We start from the raw sequence: 23,725 nt of genomic DNA, 5'->3' as shown, positions 1-23,725 counted from the left end.
TAGGGTTGCCCAAGTTTTTGTTTATTTTACGAAAGGGCCAAACATGTAGAGACTGAAGTGGTGACACCAAGTGTTGAGGCCTACTTATGGGCTGCTCAGCCACACTGAAATCCTGAGCACCCACGAGGGGAGAGAGGAGAGACAAGACATGAGGAGCCTGATGGTCTCTGGAAAGGGAATCCTCTTCTGGTTCTGTTCCCCTGGCTTCAGCCCAAATCCTTCTAGGAGCACTGGAGCCAATCACTGTCTTTCACTGCTCCAGCTACTGGGAACCTACAAAAAAAAAAAAAAAAAAAAAAAAAAAGAAAAAAGAAAAAAAAAGAAAAAAAGAAAAAAAATAAAAAGTTCAAATTTATGGATGCACAAGTATCATTTCATATTCATGACATCAGCAAATCACATCATAATCAGATTTGAGCAAGGTTTGGGCACTAATGCCCAACAGGCTGGACACTCAACACTGACAGTATCACATATTAACCAGAAAATTCGCTTTTTTATTATGGAATCATAGGGTGAAAATTAAGTCTTTTAACTTTGGAAAGCTTACTTTTCACTTCTGAGGCCAATTTTTACACTAATAAATTTCAAGTAAACGTCTCTTTTAAAGTCGTCCCACAGCATTTTAATTCAAACTTCTACTTCCTTTCTCAGTTGTGGTAGTGTTTTGTTTGTGTTTTAAAAAAACACATGGCACGACAAACGTTATGGAAAACGCACTCATTCCGTTAAATGCCGATACAAACCTGCCTTTTACTCCATCTTTCTAAGCCCCGCATTGCTAAGTATAAACTTTAAAAAAATGATTTTCTCAAAGACATATCTATTATTTCTTGGAAAATACTATTTGGTGATGTGGCGCAAAAACACAATGGTAAAAAATTCCGGGGTATTTCTAGGTTTTCTGGAGAGTTGCAGGCCCCTTTCCTTTTGAAAGTTTAGAGCTCCAATACCCTCAATTCTACTGGCAGAATTAGGATGGACTTAGAGGGTCCTAAACGTGACCGATTCACTAAGGCGGGGGGGGTGGGGGCCTACAGCTTGCAGCAACGTGCTCGGCAACTTAATCCTACGCTAAAAGAGGGCAGAGAGCGAAAAAGAATGGAATACAAACTCTCCCGACACCCGTAGTTACTTTCAAGGTGGATTGTGTATTTTAAGGCTGATGGGAACGTCTGGTTTTTGGACCAAAAAGAAGAGAAGGTAAGTGTTTGTCCTTGTATCCACCAGTTCGTAGAGAAACAATGAAAGAACAAAGGGAACCACTTCCCCATCTGAACATTTTCTGTATCTCCCTCCGTTTCAAGCCAAAAAGCTTGGGAAGGGATTCACTTTATTCTACCTTAGGTAGTGATTGCTAGGCTTGTTGAACTAAGAATGAGAAAAAAGTTGAGAGGCAGGGTAAATATAGACTAAATAATAATAATAATAAAAAAGGCTTGCTGTGGCGGATCTCCATCGCGCCAGTCTCAGCAACTTGCAGCAGAAGTTGCTCAAGGCACGGAGGCAAAACCCAAGGAATACCCTTTGCACACTAGATTTCGAACTCAGTCATTTAAATAGTTTTTCTTGCTGTTTGAAGGGGTTCCTGCTCACAAAATATGTAGATAGTGACTATGGGAAGACATGCACTATTTAGGTCGAAAAATGATCTCATGGCTATCTGGAAAAGAATTTTTAAAAAGGAAAAGGGATTCAAGTGTCCACGTAACTGTTTGCTAATAGAAGAAATGGCAGCACTAGCTGGGAAAGGAGAGGGATTCGTATTGAAATGCATTTGCTATGGGGTACGCTGGTTATTCGCAAGTGTGGTTTTGTAGGTCTGCGTGGCTGAATAAGTGACCGAGTGCCTTCGGCATTATATAAATGGATCGATGTGTGGGGGAGCCCCCAAAGCAGTCGAGCACGTGAAACGCGATTTTTTACTGCCCTCCAAGCGGCGACCAAGCCCCATTCCACCCCACCCCACCTCAAAATCAGTATATTACCTGCCCTGTTACAGTGACACATGTTTATGTTTATAGTCCTGGTTTGTAGTAGTGTCAAGAGCCGCAGCAAGAGGAGGGGGAGGAGAGAGGAGAGGGAGGAGTAAATGCAACCACCCCCACTTGTTGTTAAAGCAAATTTACTGAGTTATTGCAAGCCTGGGACGGGGGCTGGGATGAGAGTTGAGAGGAAGGGTTGAGTTGGGAAGTGTGTTGGCGGTGGAAGGGGGGGTGGGGTTAGGAGATCCGCGATGGAGCTCCTCTCTCCAGCAGCCCAGGAAAAGCAGCTCGGTCAATAGGGGAGCATGCTGGTGCGGTCGAAAACAAAAAGGTTTCTCTTGCTCGCTGCGTTCACGTGGGGGGCTCTGCACACCGGGCTCCAGGGCCCTGACCTCTGACCCCGGCTCCTCGTCGTGTTCTCCCGGTGCCGCGCGGCCACTTTTTACCCAGCATCCCTCGCGCGGGCCGCGCTCGTGCCGAGCTCGAGTCCTTCCTAATCCTCCATTCCCGGCTCGGGCTGCCCGCCCCAGCCCCCTGCCCCCCGCCCCCGCCGCCAACCCCGGGGGAGGATTCTCCGGCGGGGAACCCCCGCCCCGCCCCCACCTCCACAGCCCCGGCGGAGGCGGCCGCTGCGAGGCCCGGGCGGGGCGGGGAGGGGAGGGCCGGGCCCAGCCTCCCCTGCTGCGCCAGGCTAGCGAGAGAGGGGAGGGACGGGGAGACGAGGGGAGGGGGCGCCGGCCTCCCGGCTGTCCGGCCCCGCTGCCCCGCCGAGGCCTGGACCTGTTGACTGCGATTGGCCCGCCGCGTCCCGCGCCCTCTCTCTGCCCCACGCGGCCCCAGCCCTTCCGCGGCGTCGCAGGGAGGAAATGGGGATGGCTGCCCTCCTCTCCGCCTCCCTCCAACTTTCCTTTTTTTCTTGGGGTGTGTGTGGGGGGATGAGAAAGCCCAGGCAACTCCACCGCCGCCCCATCCTGCCTCCGAAAGTCTCGTCACGCCCGACCCGCCGCCCTCCCAGCCCCCACGACTTAAAACCGCCTCCCCTCCTCGCTGCGGCGCCCCGGCCGCGAGCCCGAGAGCCCTCGGCGCCCCCGCCGCGCCTCCCCCGCCTGGCTTGGCTCGGCGGCGTCCCCAGCGAATTGTGTCGCTTTTCTGCCCTGGAAGCTCCCTCGGCCACGTTCCACTTTTTTCCCTGTCCCAGGAGGCGTAAGATAAAACCTCTGATTTGCTGCGTGCTGCCGGGCACATTCTCTGCCCTCTCGTCCGAAGGCACTAGATGGAGAGTTTAAAATAATAGATTTGCAGGAGGAAATAAAGAGGGATGGTTCTTGGGCCGGTTTTAAGACATACATGAGTTAATTTTTTTTTTTTTTTAATACAAGATGTCTTAAGGGTTAAAAGTGTTCTGGGGTTTGCTGTATTTCCTTCTAGATTTGGGGTTTCCTGAGGAAATCTTTTCCGCAGGGAAATAGCAAATCAACATTAAGATGGAAGCAAGACTTCTCGGGCACTTTTGGAAATGAAGAGGAAATTGTAAAAATACATTCAGAAAAGGGCGGGAAGGCGGCGGCTGCAGGGAAGAAGCTGGAGTTGTGGGAGGAAGCGCCGTGGGTCGGAGTCGAGGGAAGGAGGGCTGGCCAGGTCCAGGCGGGGAAGAAAGCGTGCGGGCGGCGGGGCGAGCGCCGGGCCAGGCCGCGGGAGGAAGGCGCGGCGGCCCGGGCGAGCGCGAATCCGCGGGCGGGAAGGGCCGCGGGGGGCGGGGACCGGGCGCGCGGCCGGCGCGGCGGAGGAAGCGGGACTCGGCTTCTCGCGCCCGCCTGGCAGCCCCCATTGTTCTGCCCTCGCGCCGTCGTTAGCCGAGCGGGTCGGGACCGAGGGAGGGGTCCCGCGGGCCAACCCGACTCGGGTCCGCGCCTCCTCGGACTCCTGAGCTCCAGCCAGGCCGGGTCGGGCCGGCGCAGCAAGTTTTATGATCGGACTCGGTCAGCGAGGGTTCCGAGCTGAAGACCTCGGAGGAAGGAGCTTTTATAGCGTGCGGCGAAATTGAAGGAAGCCGGGCGAGCCTGCCACGCACACGTTAGGAAAAAAAGGGAAAGCGACATAGATGTGTTTGCAAAGTAATAGATAAGAGATAGGCGTGGGCAGTTTTTATTCAGTATCCGGAAAGTTACAGCCGCTTATTTAATATTTGAAATATCCATTTAAGAAAAAGTCAAGGTTCAAAGGAGTTCGGAAAAGCACGTTTCGCTATCCTTATTACTGATTACTCAGCTCTTCTTTGTACACAAGAAGTGAAGTGTTAAAAGGAAAGGCTGAGCTACCCCTGACAAAAACGGGCTTCCTTTCTTAACGTGAAATGCGTTTTCAAAATAGGGAATTTCAAAAGGGAAAAACGTTTAATTTGCTTTTAAACCATGTTTTAGAAACAAATAATTGTAACCCACTTAATAAACTCTGTGTGTTTTTCTTTGTGAGGCATGTGGAAGAAGTCTTTCTGGCCAACGTCACAGTTTTTTTTTTTTTTTTTTAAATGAAGATTTCCAACAAGTGCTTGGGAATCTTGTCGACAAGACCAGAGTCATCCTGCGTGAAAGCCCAAGAAGAAATAATTTCAATCCTATAGTCCAAACCTTACTAGGGCAAGAGAGTAATTTCGACTTAGGTTTATGATAAACTTTGCGGAAATTCCTTCTAAAATACTCATTACCAGTCTCTGTGTTATGAAGCACTGTTTCCCAACGTGGATTTTAAAAAACCAATTAGAATTGATCTTTAATGGAATATTTACACGTCATCATGAAAACATCATTTGACAGAGTTTTGAATTACAAGGAAGAAGTTAACAGATGATGCTCATAAATAGCATCTTTGAAAAGACCCCTTAAGAGTCAGTTAAAGGTAGTGTGGGTTGTGTTTTTGCATTTGAAATGCTATAAAAGTTGCTTGCATTTTAACACTTTGATTTTGCGGGTCTTCTTTCTAAACTTGCATTTCCTCATGGAAATCATTCAGTTATTTCGAGGTATAGGGAGAAATTTTTATTTAAGAAATCATTTGAGGTGTAACTATGAAAAGGTTTGAACAGAAAAAAATCGGTGTTGAAAATCAAGTATTTTCAGTCTATTCATTCGTTTCACACTCATCCTCCCACATTTCCCCTCAATTCACATTTTTTATTTATAAGTCTTTGAATATTTCGAATAGCTTCACATGTTTATATGTTATGTAGTTGATAGTAGGTGAACCGTTTTACATCATTCACTGTTTCAGACATTTTTTGTTTCATTTAAAGTAAAATATTCTTAGAAGTCATGATATTCTTGTGAGAAAAACAAATGGACGGAAAGGGGGCATGAATGGGGGTGGGGATGGAGAGGGACAAGTGGCATTCTTGGTCAGTCTTTGTGATGCCTTTCTTTAATTTTATGTCATTATATTTTCCACTTCTGCTTGCACCAACGATCATTGCTTTTTTAATTGGGGTAAAGTGCCACCATATAAAAATTACCTACCTTCTGGCTCTCAAGCACCACGGTAAAAAAAAGGCTGACGAAAAGTGATCCGAGGCTTGTGTGTTTAAATTCGCCAGGAATGTTAAGCTTCATAAGATTCACCCTATGAAGTCATGTTGGTCCTTGGCACTGTTACTGTACAGTTTCAAGAGGTAAATATACAGATTATAGATTTTAAAAATCTAAGATGTACTGGACAAACAGTTTATTAATCGAAGGAATAAAAAATGAATTTGTCAGTCTCATTCTTTCTGGGACACAATGCACTAATTAACATATTCTTGGGCTTGTTTCTGGATTTGGTAAGCAGTGGCCCCTTTTGGAGAGGAAAATGTTTAAATCTTAAAAAGTGATGTTCTTTGGTCCAAATAGTATTTATAAATTCAGTTTAATTTATTTTTTCTTGGTCTAAAATATGTTGCATTTCTCTCAAGGTTCTCTTCCATTTCAAAAATTGATTTTCCTCTTTTCCACGTCCAGAATCTTTTCACTTAGATAATCTTATTGTAGCCTATAAACAGACACCTAAATATGTCTCTTTAATCACACTTTAATTATAACAGAGATGCAGATCTTCAGTATCAATAAAAAATGAGAACATGGACCTTACAATACTACTCTTACACTGTATTGATGATACTCTGAAAAGTCAAAGTAAACACCTTTCAGTATTGCTGTATCCTGGAAAAAATAGTTCAACTATGAATCCTTAGTTTATTCTAGATGTTTATGTAACATCTAGAATACCTAAAGGCAGCTTTTAGATAGTATTTTTTCATTGATAATTACATGGTGTTTTGCTCAAAAAATGTAAATACAGCCAATCAATATCAGTTTTATAGAAAAGAAATACCTCTGTAGCCAAACACCATTAACCAAACCAAACCTTTTAAATATTAAACCTTGAATCTTAAGAAGATTTTTTATTTAGATTACACGCAATTTAAATTTCAGAATTACCTACCACGCTTAAAAAAAAATCAAGTGTATCTAACAACAATATTAATTATGATTGATTCTAAGTTGGAGGCTGTTTTGTAATAAAGTGATGACAATTACATGTAAAGGTGGTACACATTTGAGGGCTATTTAGAATAGTCAATTCTAAACTATCTGGTAAATAAAAACTGATAAAAATTTCAACTGTTGAAAATCTTCAGAGAAAGCAATTCATCTGAACATTTTTATTAACCATTACTTAGAAATTCAATTGTATATACAAAATCAAATCTTGCTTTACTTTGAAGAATAAAGCTCAGAGTGTAATTAGCTTTTAAACACTAATTTAGGACATTAAACAAACATTTACTGTGGACCTACTACGTGTAAGACACTTGCTAGGTGTGATAGAGAGTAAAAAATAATCACCTAGTAAGATTAACAAGTTTAATTAAATAGATTCTTGAAAAAGCCATTAACAGAATCTCAATTCAAAACATAATTGCAAAGAATATTTTTATATGAAATTTCGAATAGTACTCCATGATATAGGTGCCATGGTGGTTTTGCATATATAAAGACACAGTATTGATTTATGGTGACATAAATAACCAAGCTAGTTTCAGAAACACTTCAGTATTTTAATCATACTAGCATAAATATATGGCTCATAAAAAACTTTTAATGTAAAAGGTAAAAACTCTTGGATACCAAGCAAGGAAAACAAAAAACAGAGATTCCTTTATGTAAAAGAGGATATATCTGAAAGTCTGCACAGATCATAAGACAGTGTCGTTTTGAGTTTTCCAACTAATTTATTTAGAAACAAGATTATAGACTCCAATGAGGTTTAGCAGATGCAGGAATTCTAATTGCTTTTTGTTTAAAAAACTTAGTTGCAGAGCCAATATAGAATTTTATACGCTATGGAAGTCAAGAATTTGAGTTCAGGAAAATGTGCCTAGTCTCAGCGTTACAGAAATAAACCTCATGTAGAAACAGACTTCAGTTTCTATACCCCATTGTAGAAATATATATACCTTGGCAATGGGTATAACAGATTAAATATGATATGCACAAACAGAAGGCAGATAAAACTTTAATTTAAAAAGGAGATAAATATGAATAGTACTAACCTCTGAACTGAATATGGTTTTAAATATTGCTTTCATAGTATCTACTTATGTAAATAATTATGGAAAAGCAAATACAGAAATTTGGTGCCTACATTAAAGAATAAAGAAATTATTGGAAGATATATTACCCATAGAGCAAAAATACATCTTCCCATTGTAGTAGGGTTAGAGGTTACATCATAAAATACTTTACTTGGGATTTTTGTGGTTTGCCTCAGATGATTAGTTTGGAGAAACAGATGAGCTAGTACTGAGTTGGCTGCTGTTATATGAAGCAATATTTAGAGAAAACAGGGTTTTGTTTTATCCTAGAGGTACTACATATACTTTTGTGAAAGATATTTTGAGAATATGAAATCAGATTTTAGGGTAACATAATTTTATGAATGAAATTGTTCTTTTTCACAAAGTCATTTTATAAATCCTATGGTAATTTATTTTTATACTATTATGTATTTTAAAAAGCATACTTGAACTTTAACAATTCTGCCAGTGTAATTACAAGTTTTATCCATTCTGAGGTAGGAAAATTAGCATATTCAGCCAATTGTTGCATATGTGACACTATATATATGTCTCACAAAGGACAAATACAGCCTTCTCATTGCTATATTCCCTATATTCAAAAGAGCTCCCAGTACACAGTAAATGTTCAATAAATACTTTCTGAATGAATAAATCATTAACTGCGTATTTGAACTGTTTTACCATTTCATACTGTCTGCTTTTCTTCTTTTTCACTTAACATTTTATAGAACTATACTAAATATTATACTTTAGATATATAAGAAAAAATTTGATATCTGGTTCACGAGTGAAAATGAAAATGAGTTATTTACTCTAATGTTTTTTCTTATGATTTTCATCCATATCTTAAAATCAATTTTATATAATTGAATTATAATTTGTGAACACTTATGTATACATCTTTAACAAAATTTGTTCTAGATACTATTATTTACATACAGGCCTATTATGAAATAGTGTATTTTCCCTATTTTTAAAAATTTCTGAATCGTCTTACAAATGATTTTTTTTTTGTTTTGTTTAGGAAATAGCAAGTGTTTACTTACATTTAAGTGTTAAAGAATAGGGTAAGGTACCTATCCTTCTTTACGTGTTAATTAATTCTTTCACAAGAACTAAGCTCCAATGCATTAAAAATAAAACAAATGTATTTTTAAATAATTTAGTGCATAAATGCTTGGTTGCAGTGTTTGGGAGGGGAAGTTTCACATTGATTTTTAACTCAAAATTGCTCTATGCTAAGAGTCGGAAGAGGACTTGGATATTGAACTGGTATCTTTTGTATAAGACTGAAGATAAAATATATGGTTAAGATACACAAAACAGTATAGTTTTGTTTAAAGGACGTTTTAGTTTGATAAATTAAGATAGTTTAAAAATATAATTATTATATGTCCAGAAATGTATAAATTGTTGTCAGATCCCAAAAAAGAATTCGCATTATGTAGTCTTCTTGTCACCTTTTCTAAATGTACTGTGAATTCTCATTGTGTTTTAGTGTACATTTTAATTGCCATTACTTTGTATATCTCAGCTTTTAAAACATCGGAATTTATTTGCTATATATGCTTTGATTGTGCTGTATACGTATTATCAGTCTTAAACAGATTTCTAGCAATTAATTTGAAATGGAAAAACGCCATGCTACCTTTTCTTCCCCCCTGTATCAGAAGAACATTTAGAAAGCTTTTAAAGTCCAAATCATTATATTATATTTTGGTGGCCGACTAGGAGAACTGGGGTTCTCTATGCTTTAGCATTGCGAAAGTGCATCTTCCAGATCAGCACATTTATGTTGGGAATTCCTGGTAAACAACCATTTTGTACCTGCAAGGTATTAATTAAAAGCCATGAATTCGCCTTTTAACTGGGCTTGTCATTTAAACAATATATACATAATTCTGATTTCATGTTAAACTTTTCTTAGACATTTTTTGCTTAAACATCAATATCGGGCTTATATGGATGCATAATGGGGCGACAATGGAAGATTTTACAGTTTAAAACTGCCCAGTATCCAGCTAATTAATCTATGCAGATAGGCCTAATCCATTTTCTATTTGTTTGTGAGGTGGGAGCTCTCATCTTTCTGCCACTTTTAAATGATCTCACATTTCCAAGTATAAATTTGGAGAAAAGACCGTATCAGAGGAATCCTCCATCAAAACTAGACGCCACTGTCTGATGGTGTTATCTATCTTTTAGCGACTGACTAGGAGGGCTGGAGTTCCTTCTTCCTTTTGGTGTAGTACAACTGCATTTTCCAGATCATCACATTATACTGTTAATTCCTGATAAACAACCATTTGTCTTGCACAGCGAGCTGAGGAGAGCCTTGGCGTTCCCTCTCGGAGTGCAGCCCTAAACCGGGCTTTTGACCTTCAGCCTGTGATGTACTTTTGTTTGTCACTGGGGCCCATGTAGTGCGTAAATGGGCGTCAGATTTGGTAGCACTTCCAGCGGGTGAACTTTGGGAAGAGTCCAGGACGTGAATTTAATGGGTGGAGAGGCTGCGGCAGCACTGTGAAGTTAGCGCGGCCAACTGCAGGAAGCCATGCTTCATTACACCCTTCATGGGAGCTGGCACACTCGCCCCACCCTCGTTACCCACAGGCCAGTCTTGGAGGAAAAGGCCGGCAGGTAGGTTCCCACGGCAGGGAGATGATGCCCCCGGAGAGTCTTCTTGGGAGACTGAGAAAACCCTTTCCCCGCCCTGGGCGTCTGCCTTCCGGGCCGCCTCCCAGGCCTCTTCCCGACGCGCACACGCGGCCCGAGTCACCGGCGCTGCAGAGGGCGGCCCCAACGTCCCCACCCCCGCGTGCGCGCCCCCGCGCCCTCGCGTCGGCTCATTCTGGCCTCCGCGCGCCGCCGATTCCCCTCGCGCCCTCCCCCAGCACACCGCGGCGGCGGCGAGCCGCGCGGGGGAGGGGACGGGGCCCTGGAGGTAGGCTGGAGGCGCCGGCCGGCCGCGGCGGCGCGCACGCAGGGCTCGCCTCGCCCCGGCCTCCTCCCTCACGCCCGCCGCAGGGCGGGCGCGCACGCGGAGTGACGCTCGGAGGAGGAAGCGCAGACCCCTTCCCCTCCCTCTCTGCTACCCTGGCCCAGCGGGAGCCCCCCCAGTGCGCCTGTGCGGAGGCCTACTTGATTATGTGTGCCCTCTCCGGGCGCCCGCGTTAGCGGTCGGGTGGAGGTGGGGAGGGAAGACGCCAAGGCGGAGGAGGAGGAGGCGGAGGAGGCGGAGGAGGCGGTGGAGGGGAGGTGGGGGGAATCAGCAAGGACATGGCTCCTGACTCCTGTGCGGAACGTGAGTGACTGAGCGGCAAAGCCCGAGTGAGCGAGGGGTGGGCGGCCGGGCCGGGCGGGGGGCGCCGGGGCGGGCGCGGGGGGTTGTGTGTGGGGGGGAAGCACTAATCGGCTTGCATGTGTTTTTTAATGGTCCCCCCCAACTCCCTCTTAGATGGTCTCTAGCGACCGGCCCGTGTCACTGGAGGACGAGGTCTCCCATAGTATGAAGGAGATGATTGGAGGCTGTTGCGTTTGCTCAGACGAGAGAGGCTGGGCCGAGAACCCGCTGGTTTATTGCGACGGGCACGGCTGCAGCGTCGCGGTGCATCAAGGTAAACACCCAACTGCCCGCCGGGCCGCGCCGGCCTGCGCCCAACCGTCACCGCCGCCCCCACCTGGGCCGCAACCGCCGGCGCCTCCGCCCCGTGCTGCGGCCGCGGGAGAGACGCGGAGGGTCCGTGGCGGTGTGTGGGGGGTGTGGGCCGTGCATGTGGGAGAAAGTGCGTGTGGCCCGGACTGTCATGTGATTCCGCTCTCACTCTCTCAAGTGTCAGTCGGCCGCCGCCTGCGCCCGGGGCCGGGGGCTGCTGACTCGGCGGGGCTGGGCGGCGGCCGCGTCCCCGGATCCGGGCCGGGTGGGGGCGGGGGTGCCGCGCGCCCCTCCCGGGGTCCCGGGGCCGTGGGGTGTGGGTTTGGGAGCGTAGAGCGCCCTCCTCTCCCTTGGCCTGCCTCCGCCTGTCTGCCGCAGTGTTTGGAGACTTCCTGTGGTGTGGAGACGGGCTCGGGAACGCGGCGCTGCGCGGGGGAGGGCGGGGAGGCCCGTGGTCGCCTAGCCTCTTTAGATTGGGGGGGCGATGCGGGGCCCGCTGAAGTCTCGGACCTTGCCGCTGCCGCCCGGGAGCTGCCTGGGGAGGAGATGGCAGAGGACGCTCCTGCCCTTGCGGGAGTGGCAGGGCTGCTGCAGCGCCTGTGGCCTCAGCAGGCCACCACCAGCCTAGGTGGCTGAAGGGAAGAGGTGGCCGTGCCAAGTGACTATTGGGGAGCTTCTTATTTCTGGTTGTTAATGATTGCTGAGTTTTTTGGATATACAAGAAGATTGAGGAAACTAGTAAGATACTTTTCTGGCCTTTGAAGTGGCCGACTTTTCCCCATTTCACGTGGTAAGGAATCCAGACCAAAACAGTCTACATTCCTTTTTGGTGGCTCCATATTTATTGGGCATCCCTTGTCATTTCTGAATCTGGCATTAAGTGATGCAGATGTTTTTAGATGTTTTAGTCTGTTGGAAAGGACTACTACCAAAGGGGAGACAGAAAAATTTGAATATGTGCTAAAGTGCATTTTGTAGAGAAAGTAACGTCACACTTGGGAAGAGAGACTTAGATGCACTGGTGATGATTCTGAGGTAGTGAACTAACGTACCCTGAGAATGCTGTAATTCCCAGACATTTTTGTTTTTACTTTTTCTTTTTTCGAGATAAGAGTCTTGCTCTGTCATCCAGGCTGTGTAGTGCAGTGGCATGATCTGGGCTCACTGCAACCTCCGCCTCCTGGGTTCAAGCGATTCTTCTGCTTCAGGTTCCCCAGTAGCTGGGATAACAGGTGCATCCTAGCAAACCTGGCTAATTTCTTGTATTTTTTAGTAGAGGCTGGAGTTTTGCCATGTTGTCCAGGCTGGTCTTGAACTCCTGCCCTCAGGCGGTCCTCCTGCCTCGGCCTCCCAAAGCACTGGATGACAGACATGAATGCGTGTCAAAACCAGATACCGATTTTAAAGTCATAGGTTGATATATTTCCATTGCCGTGTTCATTGGCATTTTGAAGGTTATTTCTTATGAACTGGATGATAAACTATCCAAATTTGGTAATAATTTTTATATCCCAATATAGAAAATTTTCATTTGAATCTTAAATTTTCCTTCCTAGAGGTACACCTGAATAAAAATAGAAGTTTTTGGGCACTAATGCTGTGTTTTGGATACCTATGCCTTGTTTTTTGACTGATAGAACATTTATACTCAGATGCATTTTACGAATTCTTTTCTTTTCCTTTTTCTTTTTTTTTTTTTTTTTTTTTTTGAGATAGAGTGTCTATCTGTCATCCAGCCTGGAGCGCAATAGTGTGCTCTCGGCTCACCACAATCTCCGCCTCTTGGATTCAAGCAATTCTCCTGCCTTAGCTTCCCAAGTAGCTGGGATTACTGGTGCAGGCCACCATGCCCAGCTAATTTTTTTTTTTTTTTTTGAGACAGAGTCTCGCTCTCATTACCCAGGCGGGAGTGCAATGGCGCGATCTCGGCTCACCGCAACCTCCACCTCCTGGGTTCAGGCAATTCTCCTGCCTCAGCCTCCTGAGTAGCTGGGATTACAGGCACGCACCACCATGCCCAGCTAATTTTTTTGTATTTTTAGTAGAGATGGGGTTTCACCATGTTGACCAGGATGGTCTGGATCTCTTGACCTCGTGATCCACCCGCCTCGGCCTCCCAAAGTGCTGGGATTACAGGCTTGAGCCACCGCGCCCGGCTTTTTTTTTTTTTTTTTAAATAGAGATGAGGTTTCAACATCTTGGCCAGGCTGGTCTTGAACTCCTGACCTCATGATCCACCCATCTCGGCCTCCCAAAGTGTTGGGATTACAGGCGTGAGCCACCGCGCCTGGCCTAATTTTTGTATTTTTAAGTAGAGATGGGGTTTCACCATGTTGGTCAGGCTGGTATATTCAACCCCTGACCTCGTGATTCGCCTGCCTCAGCCTCCCAAAGTGCTGGGATTACAGGTGTGAGCCACCGAGCCCGGCTTTTTAATTTTTTTTGAAACAGGGTCTTAACGTTGCTCAGGATGGCATGCAGGCTGCTGTTACAGCTCACTGCAGCCTTTGCCTCCCAGGTTATCGTCCTGCTTCAGCCTCCCAAGTAGCTAAGACTACAGGCCTGGACAACCATGTTGGCTAATTTTGTATTTTTGGTAGAGATGGGGTTTCACCATGTTGCCCAGGCTGGTCTCGAACTTTTTTTTTTTTTTTTTTTTTTTTTGAGACAGAGTTTCGCTCTTGTTTCCTAGCCTGGAAGGGTGCTCTCTTGGCTCACTGAAACCTCCACCTCCACCTCCACCTCCACCTCCTGGGTTCACAAGATTTTCTTGCCTCAGCCTTCCGAGTAGCTGGGAATATAGGCATGTGCCACCACACCTGGCTAATTTTGTATTTTTAGTACAGATGGGGTTTCTCTAATTTGGTAAAGCTGGTCTAGAACTCCAGACCTCAGGTGATTTTGGCAGTCTCGGCTTCCCAAAGTGCTGGGATTACAGGCTTGAGCCACTGCACCTGACTTGAATTTATATTCTTTAAAAACTTTACACTCTTTAAGATATTTTCTTTTTTTTTTTTTTTTTTTGGGACGGAGTTTCGCCCTTGTTACCCAGGCTGGAGTGCAATGGCGCGATCTCGGCTCACCGCAACCTCCGCCTCCTGGGTTCAGGCAATTCTCCTGTCTCAGCCTCCTGTGTAGCTGAGATTACAGGCACGCGCCACTATGCCCAGCTAATTTTTTGTATTTTTAGTAGAGACGGGGTTTCACTGTGTTGACCAGGATGGTCACGATCTCTTGACCTCATGATCCACCCGCCTCGGCCTCCCAAAGTGCTAGGATTACAGGCGTGAGCCTCCGCGCCCGGCTTTAAGATATTTTCAAATTTCCACCTAGCAAGCTCATGCGAAAGTCTATTGGTTAATAGTGTTTTTAGAGTTTTGGAAAATTTTCTGTTTTGAGCTAATTATTAACTTTAAAAACCAATTTTAAAACAAGACTGTGATTAGATATGTGATGTATACTTAGATTATTTGGAGCATTCACATCATTATGTATTTACAAATAAACATACGTTTTTGTTTTTGAGGCAGGGTCTTACTCTGTTGCCCAGGCTGGAGTGCAGTGGTGTGTTTATGGCTCACTGCAGCTTTGATTTCCCAGGCTCAAGTGATCCTTCTATCTCAGCCTCCTGAGTAGCTAGCTGGGACTATAGGCACATGCCACCATGCCCAGCTAAGGTTTTATTTTTTGAGAATGGAGTCTCGCTCTGTCGCCCAGGCTGGAGTGCACTGGCATGATCTCAGCTCATTGCAACCTCCCACTCCTGGGTTCCAGTGATTACCCTGACTCAGCATCCTGAGTAGCTGGGATTATAGGCACCTGCCACCATGCCTAGGTTAGCCAGGCTGATCTCCAACTCCTGACCTCAGGTGATCCATCTGCCTCAGCCTCCCAGAGTGTTGGGTTTATAGGTGTGAGCCACGATGGGGGCCTTATTTTTTTTTTTTCATTTGAGATGGAGTTTCACTCTTGTTGCCCAGACTGGAGGGCAGTGGCTCAATCTTGGCTCACTGCAACCTCCACCTCCTGGGTTCAAGGGATTCTCCTGCCTCAGTCTCCCAAGTAATAGGATTACAGGCTTGTGCCACCACGCCCAGCTAATTTTGCATTTTTAGTAGAGATGGGGTTTCTCCATGTTGATCAGGCTGGGGTTGAACTCCTGACCTCAGGTGATCTGCCTACCACGGCCTCCTGACCTCAGGTGATCTGCCTACTATGGCCTCCCAAAGTGCTGGGATTACAGACGTAAGGCACCATGCTCCGCCTAATAAAAAAAAAAAAAAAAAAATGTTTGGCCGGGCGGGGTGGCTCACGCCTGTAATCCCAGCACTTTGGGAGGCCGAGGCGGGTGGATCACGAGGTCAAGAGATCGAGACCATCCTGGTCAACATGGTGAAACCCCGTCTGTACTAAAAAAAAAAACAAAAATTAGCTGGACATGGTGGCGCATGCCTGTAATCCCAGCTACTGAGGAGGCTGAGGCAGGAGAATTGCCTGAACCCAGGAGGCGGAGGTTGCGGTGAACTGAGACCGCGCCATTGCACTCCAGCCTGGGTAACAAGAGCGAAACTCCGTCTCAAAAAAAAAAAAAAAAAAAAAATGTTTTGTGGAGTCTCACTGTATTGCCCAGACTGTTCTGGAACTTTTAGGCTGAAGAGCAGCCCTTCCACCTCGACCTCCCAAAATGCTGGGATTACAGGAATGAACCACTGCACCCAGCATCGATTTATTTAGATGAGGTAACACAAAAGAGTTACACTCGCCGGGCGCGGTGGCTCAAGCCTGTAATCCCAGCACTTTGGAAGGCCGAGGCGGGTGGATCACGAGGTCAAGAGATCGAGACCATCCTGGTCAACATGGTGAAACCCCGTCTCTACTAAAACTACAAAAAATTAGCTGGGCATGGTGGTGCGTGCCTGTAATCGCAGCTACTCAGGAGGCTGAGGCAGGAGAATTGCCTGAACCCAGGAGGTGGAGGTTGCGGTGAGCCGAGATCGCGCCATTGCACTCCATCCAGCCTGGGTAACAAGAGCGAAACTCCATCTCAAAAAAAAAAAAAAAAAAGAGTTACGCTTAAAATTTTTACATTGTTTATTTTTTAGATGGTGGGGGTCAAGTGATTCTCCTGCCTCAGTTTCTCCAGTAGCTGGGCTTACAGGTGTATGCCACCATGTCCGGCTAATTTTTGTATTTTTAGTAGAGATGGGTTTTCACCATGTTGGTCAGGCTGGTCCTGAAGCCCTGACCTTGTGATCCGCCCTCCTCAGCCTCCCAAAGTGCTGGGTGTGAACCATGGTGCCCGGCCTTAAAATTTTTACTTTTTAATTAAATAAGCTATATACATGATAAATAGTATATAAAATGTTTTACTTCTCTGTAAAGAGGTAGTTTACTTGAATAGTGACTGGTAGATTAATAGCACTTTGAAAGAGTATTTGATTTTTCCATCGTTCTTTGAATCTTAACATTTTAACACATTTCATTTTTCAACAGCTTGCTATGGCATTGTTCAAGTACCCACTGGACCATGGTTTTGCAGGAAATGTGAATCTCAGGAGAGAGCAGCCAGAGTGGTAAGAACTATTTATCAAAAACGTTAAACTTCAGTGAGTAGCTTAGGAACTTAGGAACTGCACTCATGTTGTGGTTTGTGGGGCTGTCAGTCGTTTGTTCAAATGTGATAATGTAAGAGAGAATTTTTAGGCCAAATATTGACTTGGCGTATTAAACAGATTTTGTAATTAAACAGATTCCAAAAAACAAATGGAATCAAGTGAGTGTATTTTGGATACTTTGAAAGCATGAAAATACATGGTCATATTTGGACTTTATTAACTAGTTACAGAATCAAGAAAGCCTCAAGAAGTTTGAAGGTTACACTGACTAATCATAGTTAAAATATAATGGCAATAGAATCATAAGGAATTTACATTGATAATTCTGTTAGATTTTGTTTAATGGGGAAAAAAAACACAGGAATTTTAGTGACTGTCATATTCTTTTTACTACATCTTTGGATGTATAGTTTAACTTCAAACACTCACTGATTTTAGGCATTCAGTCCCTTTGGCAAACCAACATAAATTTTTTTTTTTTTTTTAACTTGGCTGGTTACATTATTTCAGAACTTTTGTAAACCTCTTACAAGAATGAAGGAGGTTCGGGCCGGGCGCGGTGGCTCACACCTGTAATCCCAGCACTTTGGGAGGCCGAGGCGGGTGGATCACGAGGTCAAGAGATCAAGACCATCCTGGTCAACAGGGCGAAACCCCGTCTCTACTAAAAATACAAAAAATTAGCTGGGCATGGTGGCGTGTGCCTGTAATCCCAGCTACTCAGGAGGCTGAGGCAGGAGAATTGCCTGAACCCAGGAGGCGGAGGTTGAGGTGAGCCGAGATCGCGCCATTGCACTCCAGCCTGGGTAACAAGAGCGAAACTCCGTCTCCAAAAAAAAAAAAAGAATGAAGGAGGTGGCTAGGTGCGGTGGCTGATGCCTTAATCCCAGCACTTTGGGAGGCCAACGTGGGTGGATCATGAGGTCAGGAGTTTGAGACCAGCCTGGCCAAGATGGTGAAACCCTGTCTCTACTAAAGATACAGAAGTTAGCGGGGCACAGTGGTGGGTGCCTATAATCCCAGGAGGCCTGAGGCAGGAGAATGGCTTGAACCCAGGAGGTGGAGGTTGTAGTGAGCTGAGATTGCACCACTGTACTAGCCTGGGCAACAGAGCAAGACTCCATCTCAAAAAAAGAGTGAAGGAGATGTCGGGTGCAGTGGCTTATGCCTGTAATTCCAGCACTTTGGGAGGCTGAGGTGGGTGGATCACAAGGTCAGGAGTCTGAGACCAGCCTAGCCAACATGGTGAAACCCTGTCTATATTAAAAACACAAAAATTAGCTGGGTATGGTGGGACGTGCCTGTAATCCCAATGACTTGAGGTTGTGGGAGGAGAACGGCTTGAACGCAGGAGGCGCAGGTTGCAGTAAGGTGAGTTTGAGCCCTTGCACTCCAGCCTGGTTGACAGAGCAAGACTCCGTCTCAGGAAAAAAAAGAACGAAGGAGGTAGGCCAGGCCCAGTGACTCACACCTGTAATCCCAACACTTTGGGAAGGTGAGGCAGGAGGATTGCTTGAGTGCAAGAGTTTGAAACCAGCCTGGTGAATTTAGTGAGATCTTGATTGTGTAAAAGAAAAATGAAAAAATTAGTTGGGGCCGGGCACAGTGGCTCATGCCTGTATTCCCAGCACTTTGGGAGGCTGAGGTGGGCAGATCACATTAGGTCATGAGTTTGAGAAAACCAGCCTGGCCAACATGGTGAAACCACATCTCTGCTACAAATAAAAAAATTAACTGGGTGTACAGTGTGCCCCTGTAGTCCTGGCTACTTTGGGGGCCAAGACAGGAGAATCGCTTGAAGGAGGGAGGTGGAAGTTGCAGTGAGCTGAGGTTGCACCACTGCACTCCAGCCTGGATGACAGAGTGAGACTCTGTCTCAAAAAAAAAAAAAATTAGTTGGGCGTGGTGGATTGCACCTGTAGTCCCAGCTACCTTGGAGGCTGAGACAGGAGGAGTGCTTGAGCCTGAGAGGTTGAGACTGCAGTGAACCATGACTCCAGCCTGGGTGACAGAGTAAGAGACTCTCACAGAAAAACAAAATGAGGGATGTATGTTTATCCTTTGTGGCCACAAACATTTTTCCATTTGGATTTCTGGAAATATCAGAGAGATAGATTTTATTTTCATGAGTTATGCAAACATACTACCATTTAAAATGTGATAGTTCCTTTCTTTAAATTTTATTGTATTTATTCATTTATTATTTATTCTGAGACTTCTTGGGCCAGGCGTGGTGGCTCACACCTGTAATCTAAGTACTTTGGAGGCCAAGGCGGACGAACCACCTGAGGTTCGGAGTTCAAGACCAGCCGGACCAACATGGTGAAACCCCGTCTTAAAAAAAAAAAAAGACTTCTTTTTATAGCAAGTTCCTTTCTTTTGGTGTTGATCATGGAATTAGATCGAAGGTAGGTAACAAACATTTCAACTTCTTTATCTAGGCATATAGCAAAAACAAAAGCTTTTGTTTTTGTGTGGCCAATTTTTGATCAGTAGAAATAATGGGTCTGGCGCTGTGACTCCTGCCTGTAATTCCTTCACTGTGGGAGACCAAAGTGGGCAGATCAGCTGAGGTCAGGAGTTTGAGACCAGCCTGGCTAATATGGCGATACCCCATCTCTACTAAAAATACAAAAATTAGGTGGGTGTGGTGGTGTGCACCTGTAACGCCAGCTACTTGGCAGAATGAGGCAGGAGAATTGCTTGGACCTGGGAGGCAGAGGTTGCAGTGAGCTGAGATCGCGCCATTGTACTCTATCCTGGGTGACAGAGACTTTGTCTCAAAAAAAAAAAAAATAATGGCTGAGTGGCCTATATAAGTGTATTGAGTCTCAGAGCTATTTTTATTCTTTTTATTAATTTGAGATAGTCTGGCTCTGTTCCCCAGGCTGGAGTGCAGTGGCTCACTGCAGCTTAGAAGTCCTGGGCTCAGGTGATCCTCCTGCCTCAGCTTACAGGTCTGCACCACTGCACCCAGCTAATTTATTATTTTGTTTATTTATTTATTTATTAATTTAATTTTTTGGGCGACAGAGTCTCGCTGTGTTGCCTGGGCTGGAGTGAAGTAGAGCGGTCTCTGCGCACTACAACCTCTGTCTCCCAGGATCAAACCATTGTCCTGCCTCAGCCTCCCAAGTAGCTGAGACTACAGACATGCGCCACCACACCCAACTAATTTTGGCACTTTTAGTAGAGTTGGGGTTTCACCATGTTGGCCAGTCTGGCCTTGAACTCCTGATGTCAGGTGATCTACCTATTTTGGACTCCCAAAGTGCTGGGATCATAGGTGTGAGCTACCATCCCTGGCCTGATTTTTACTAGAAATGAGGTCTTGCTGTGTTGACCATGCTGGTCTCGAACTCCTGAGCTCAAGCAGTCCTACCTCAGCCTCCCAAAGTATTGGGATTATAGATGTGAGCACCTGTGCCTGGCCAGAGGAATTTTTTTTTTGTTTTTGAGATGAAGTTTTGCTCTTGTTGCCCAGGCTGGAGTGCAATAGCGTAGTCTCGGCTCACCGCAACCTCCACCCTCCAGGTTCAAGTGATTGTCCTGCCTCAGCCTCCTGAGTAGCTGGGATTACAGGCATGCACCACAATACCCAGCTAATTTTTGTATTTTTAGTAGAGACGGGGTTTCACTGTATTGGTCAGGCTGGTCTTGAACTCCTGACCTCATCATCCTCCCACTTTGGCCTTCCAAAGTGCTGGGATTACAGGTGTGAGTCACTGTGCCGGGTCCCAGAGCAATGTTTTTATAGTTCTCATGATGTTTTGGTTGTGTGTGAGAATGCACTGCAACAAAATTACAGCTGTTATTCTAATGGGATTTAAAAAATGGAGCATGAAATCAACCATAGAAAATCTAGGACCTGGTGAAGTCTTTTTAGAGCTACCCTTTGACTTTTTTTTTTTTTTTTTTTTTGGAGACGGAGTTTTGCTCTTGTTACCCAGGCTGGAGTGCAATGGCGTGATCTCGGCTCACCGCAACCTCCGCCTCCTGGGTTCAGGCAATTCTCCTGCCTCAGCCTCCTGAGTAGCTGGGATTACAGGCAAGCGCCACCATGCCCAGCTGATTTTTTCTATTTTTTAGTAGAGACGGGGTTTCACCATGTTGACCAGGATGGTCTCAATCTCTTGACCTCGTGATCCATCCGCCTCGGCCTCCCAAAGTGCTGGGATTACAGGCTTGAGCCACCGTGCCCGGCCCCTTTGACTTTTTTCTCTGTGTATGATGTTAACAGTTTGTGGTGAATAGGTCACTAGGCAGTGGAACCTGTGCTTTGTTAGTAAATACTGACAATGAGAAGAGGCTGTTCCAGGGGGTGTCACCATAGATTGAAGGCTGGAAAAGCTAAGAAAATAAGGTGGGTATTAAGATAGGGAAGTTAATGAATAGGGAATGGCAGAATGCCAGCATCATTTGCCTCAGATGCCACTTGTTGCCTGTTTCTACTCTTTTGTTCCTAAGGACATGGTCAAAGTGTCCATGTGAATAGGGTAGTTATCTTAAAAGGTGTATTAGGGCCTGGCGTGGTGGCTCATGCCTGTAATCCCAACACTTTGAGAGGCTAAGGCAGGGGGATCACCTGAGGTCAGGAGTTCTGAGACCAGCTTGGCTAACATGGCGAAACTCCATTTCTACTCTTCTGTTGGACTCCAGCTTGGGCAACAAGAGCGAAACTCTGTCTCAAAAAAAAAAAAAAAAATGTGTATTAGATGCTGGGTGTAGTGGCTTGCACCTGTAATCCTAGTACTTTAAGAGGCCAAGGTGAGAGGATCTCACCTGAGTTGGAAATCAGGCCAGGAGTTGGAGATAAGCCTGGGCAACATAGCGAGACCTTATCTCTACAAAAAGAAAAAAACATTAGCCACATACGGTGGTGTACTTGTAGTCTTAACTATGTGGGAGGCTGAGGTAGGAGGATCTATTGAGCCCATGAGTTTGAGGTTGCAATGAGCTATAATCACACTACTGCATACTACTCCAGATGACAGAATTAGACCCTGCCTCTTTAAGAAAAAAAAGTTTTTAAGAGAGGCATTTTATTTCAGCATCATTTGGGGGGAATGTAGGGGCCATTAGGGATTTTTTTTTTGAGATGAAGTTGCCCAGGTGTGCAACTGAAGTGCAATGGTGTGATCTTGGCTCACTGCATCCTCCACCTTCTGGGTTTGAGCAATTCTCCCGCCTTACCCTCTAGAATAGCTGGGATTAACAGGCGCCTGCCACCACAATGAGCTAATTTTTTTTTTTTTGAGATGGGTTTTGCTCTTGTTGCCCAGGCTGGAGTGCAATGGCGCGATTTTGGCTCACTGCAACCTCTGCCTCCTGGGTTCAAGCAATTCTCCTGCCTTAGCCTCTAGAGTAACGGGGATTACAAGCACCTGCCACTGTGCGTGGCTAATTTTTTTTTTTTTTTTTTTTTTGAGACGGAGTCTCGCTCTGTCGCCAGGCTCCAGGCTGGAGTGCAGTGGTTCGATCTTGGGTCACTGCAACTTCTCCCTCCTGGGTTCAGGCATTTCTCCTGCCTCAGCCTCCTGAGTAGCTGGTACTACAGGCGCACGCCACCGCGCCCAGCTAAGTTTTGTATTTTTAGCAGAGACAGGATTTCACCATGTTGGCCAGGATGGTCTCAATCTCTTGACCTCATGATCCACCCACCTCAGCCTCCCAAAGTGCTGTGATTACAGGTGTGAGCCACGGCACCCTGCCCCGGCTAATTTTTTGTAATTTTTTTTTGAGACGGAGTTTTGCTTTTGTTGCCCAGGCAAGTAGCTGGGATTATAGGCATGTGCCACTAGGCCCAGCTCAATTTGTATTTTTAGTAGAGATGGGGTTTCTCCATGTTGTTCAGGCTGGTCTTGAACTCCTCACCTCAGGTGATCCCCCCGTATCCCAAAGTGCTGGGATTACATGCATGAGCCATCGCACCCGCCCAAGGATTTTTAAAGAAGAGGCAGAGCCATAACGTTTTCTAAATTCCTGTAGTGTATAATTATACATACATACATATATACATATATATCTTTGTATAATTATTTTTTTGAGATTGAGTTTTGCTCTTATTGCCCTGGTGCAATAGCAATGGTATGATCTTGGCTCACCGCAACCTCCACCTCCCAGACTCAAGTGATTCTCCTGCCTCAGCCTCCTGAGTAGCTGGGATCAGAGGCATGCGCCACCACGCCTGACTTATTTTTGTATTTTTAGTAGAGACGGGATTTCTCCATGTTGGTCAGGCTGGTCTTAAACTCCTTACCTCAGGTGATCTGCCTGCCTTGGCCTCCCAAAGTGCTGTGATTATAGGTGTGAGCCACTGCGCTTGGCCTGTAGTGCATAATTATAAAATGTAGGGTCCTTTGTAAGAAACAAATAAGCAAAGAAAGGGCATTTTATTATTAGGATACAGGAGCCAAGAATCCTAATAATGGAAATGTATTTGACCCAGAAAGGGAACTGAAATAGTCCTGTGAATATTTTTTCTGCTTTTGTCTGCATGCCTGCTTTCATTCTTTTCTTCCTGCAGATTTACTCTGCTACTTGTTCCAATAATCAGTAGCTAACTTTTTGAGTGCTTACTGTGTGCCACATACTGTGCTAAATGTTTTATGACAGTTATTTCATTTAAGCATCCTATTACATCTGTGAGGTAGATATTATTCTCATTTTATGGATAAGGATACTATAGTTTTAAGGGAAATAGATGTCTTATGAGAGTCTGGGATGTGATTAAACTCTTAGCTACCGTGTTGCCTCCTGTGGTGAAAGATGACCGTACCTCAGCTCCTGATGTTTTCCATCTCCTGTCTCAAAAGCAAGTAAATTCAGTCCCAATCTCATGTTCCTTTGGAGGAAACAA

At 45.3% G+C, this 23,725-nt stretch overlaps 1 protein-coding gene across 17 annotated transcripts in view; it reads left to right on the top strand.

Annotated features, from left to right (window-relative positions):
* The first annotated feature begins 1,043 nt into the window (after positions 1-1,043).
* The window catches only part of MLLT10 (MLLT10 histone lysine methyltransferase DOT1L cofactor), a 245,921-nt gene continuing 223,239 nt past the window's right edge, over positions 1,044-23,725 (top strand). For 9 of the 17 annotated variants that reach the window (XR_004258396.1, XM_032243912.1, XM_032243923.1 and 6 more), the window contains exons 1-3: positions 10,529-10,900; positions 11,054-11,213; positions 16,745-16,824. Coding sequence is in view for 12 of the 17 variants with exons in the window: in XM_032243912.1 (XP_032099803.1) it covers positions 11,054-11,213; positions 16,745-16,824 (240 nt within the window). In the remaining 5 variants the exon portion in view is untranslated. Of the gene's footprint in view, positions 1,204-9,743; positions 10,237-10,528; positions 10,927-11,053; positions 11,214-16,744; positions 16,825-23,725 lie in introns of those variants that run through there. The other 8 variants (XM_032243907.1, XM_032243924.1, XM_032243908.1 and 5 more) reach the window with 8 other exon arrangements.

Source organism: Sapajus apella, unplaced genomic scaffold (assembly GCF_009761245.1).
Source record: "Sapajus apella isolate SASKATOON/1434 unplaced genomic scaffold, GSC_monkey_1.0 scaffold53, whole genome shotgun sequence".
NCBI classification, from domain to species: Eukaryota; Metazoa; Chordata; class Mammalia; order Primates; family Cebidae; genus Sapajus; species Sapajus apella.
The sequence above is the reverse complement of the archived record's forward strand: the minus strand, read 5'-3'. Positions and strand labels throughout refer to the sequence as shown.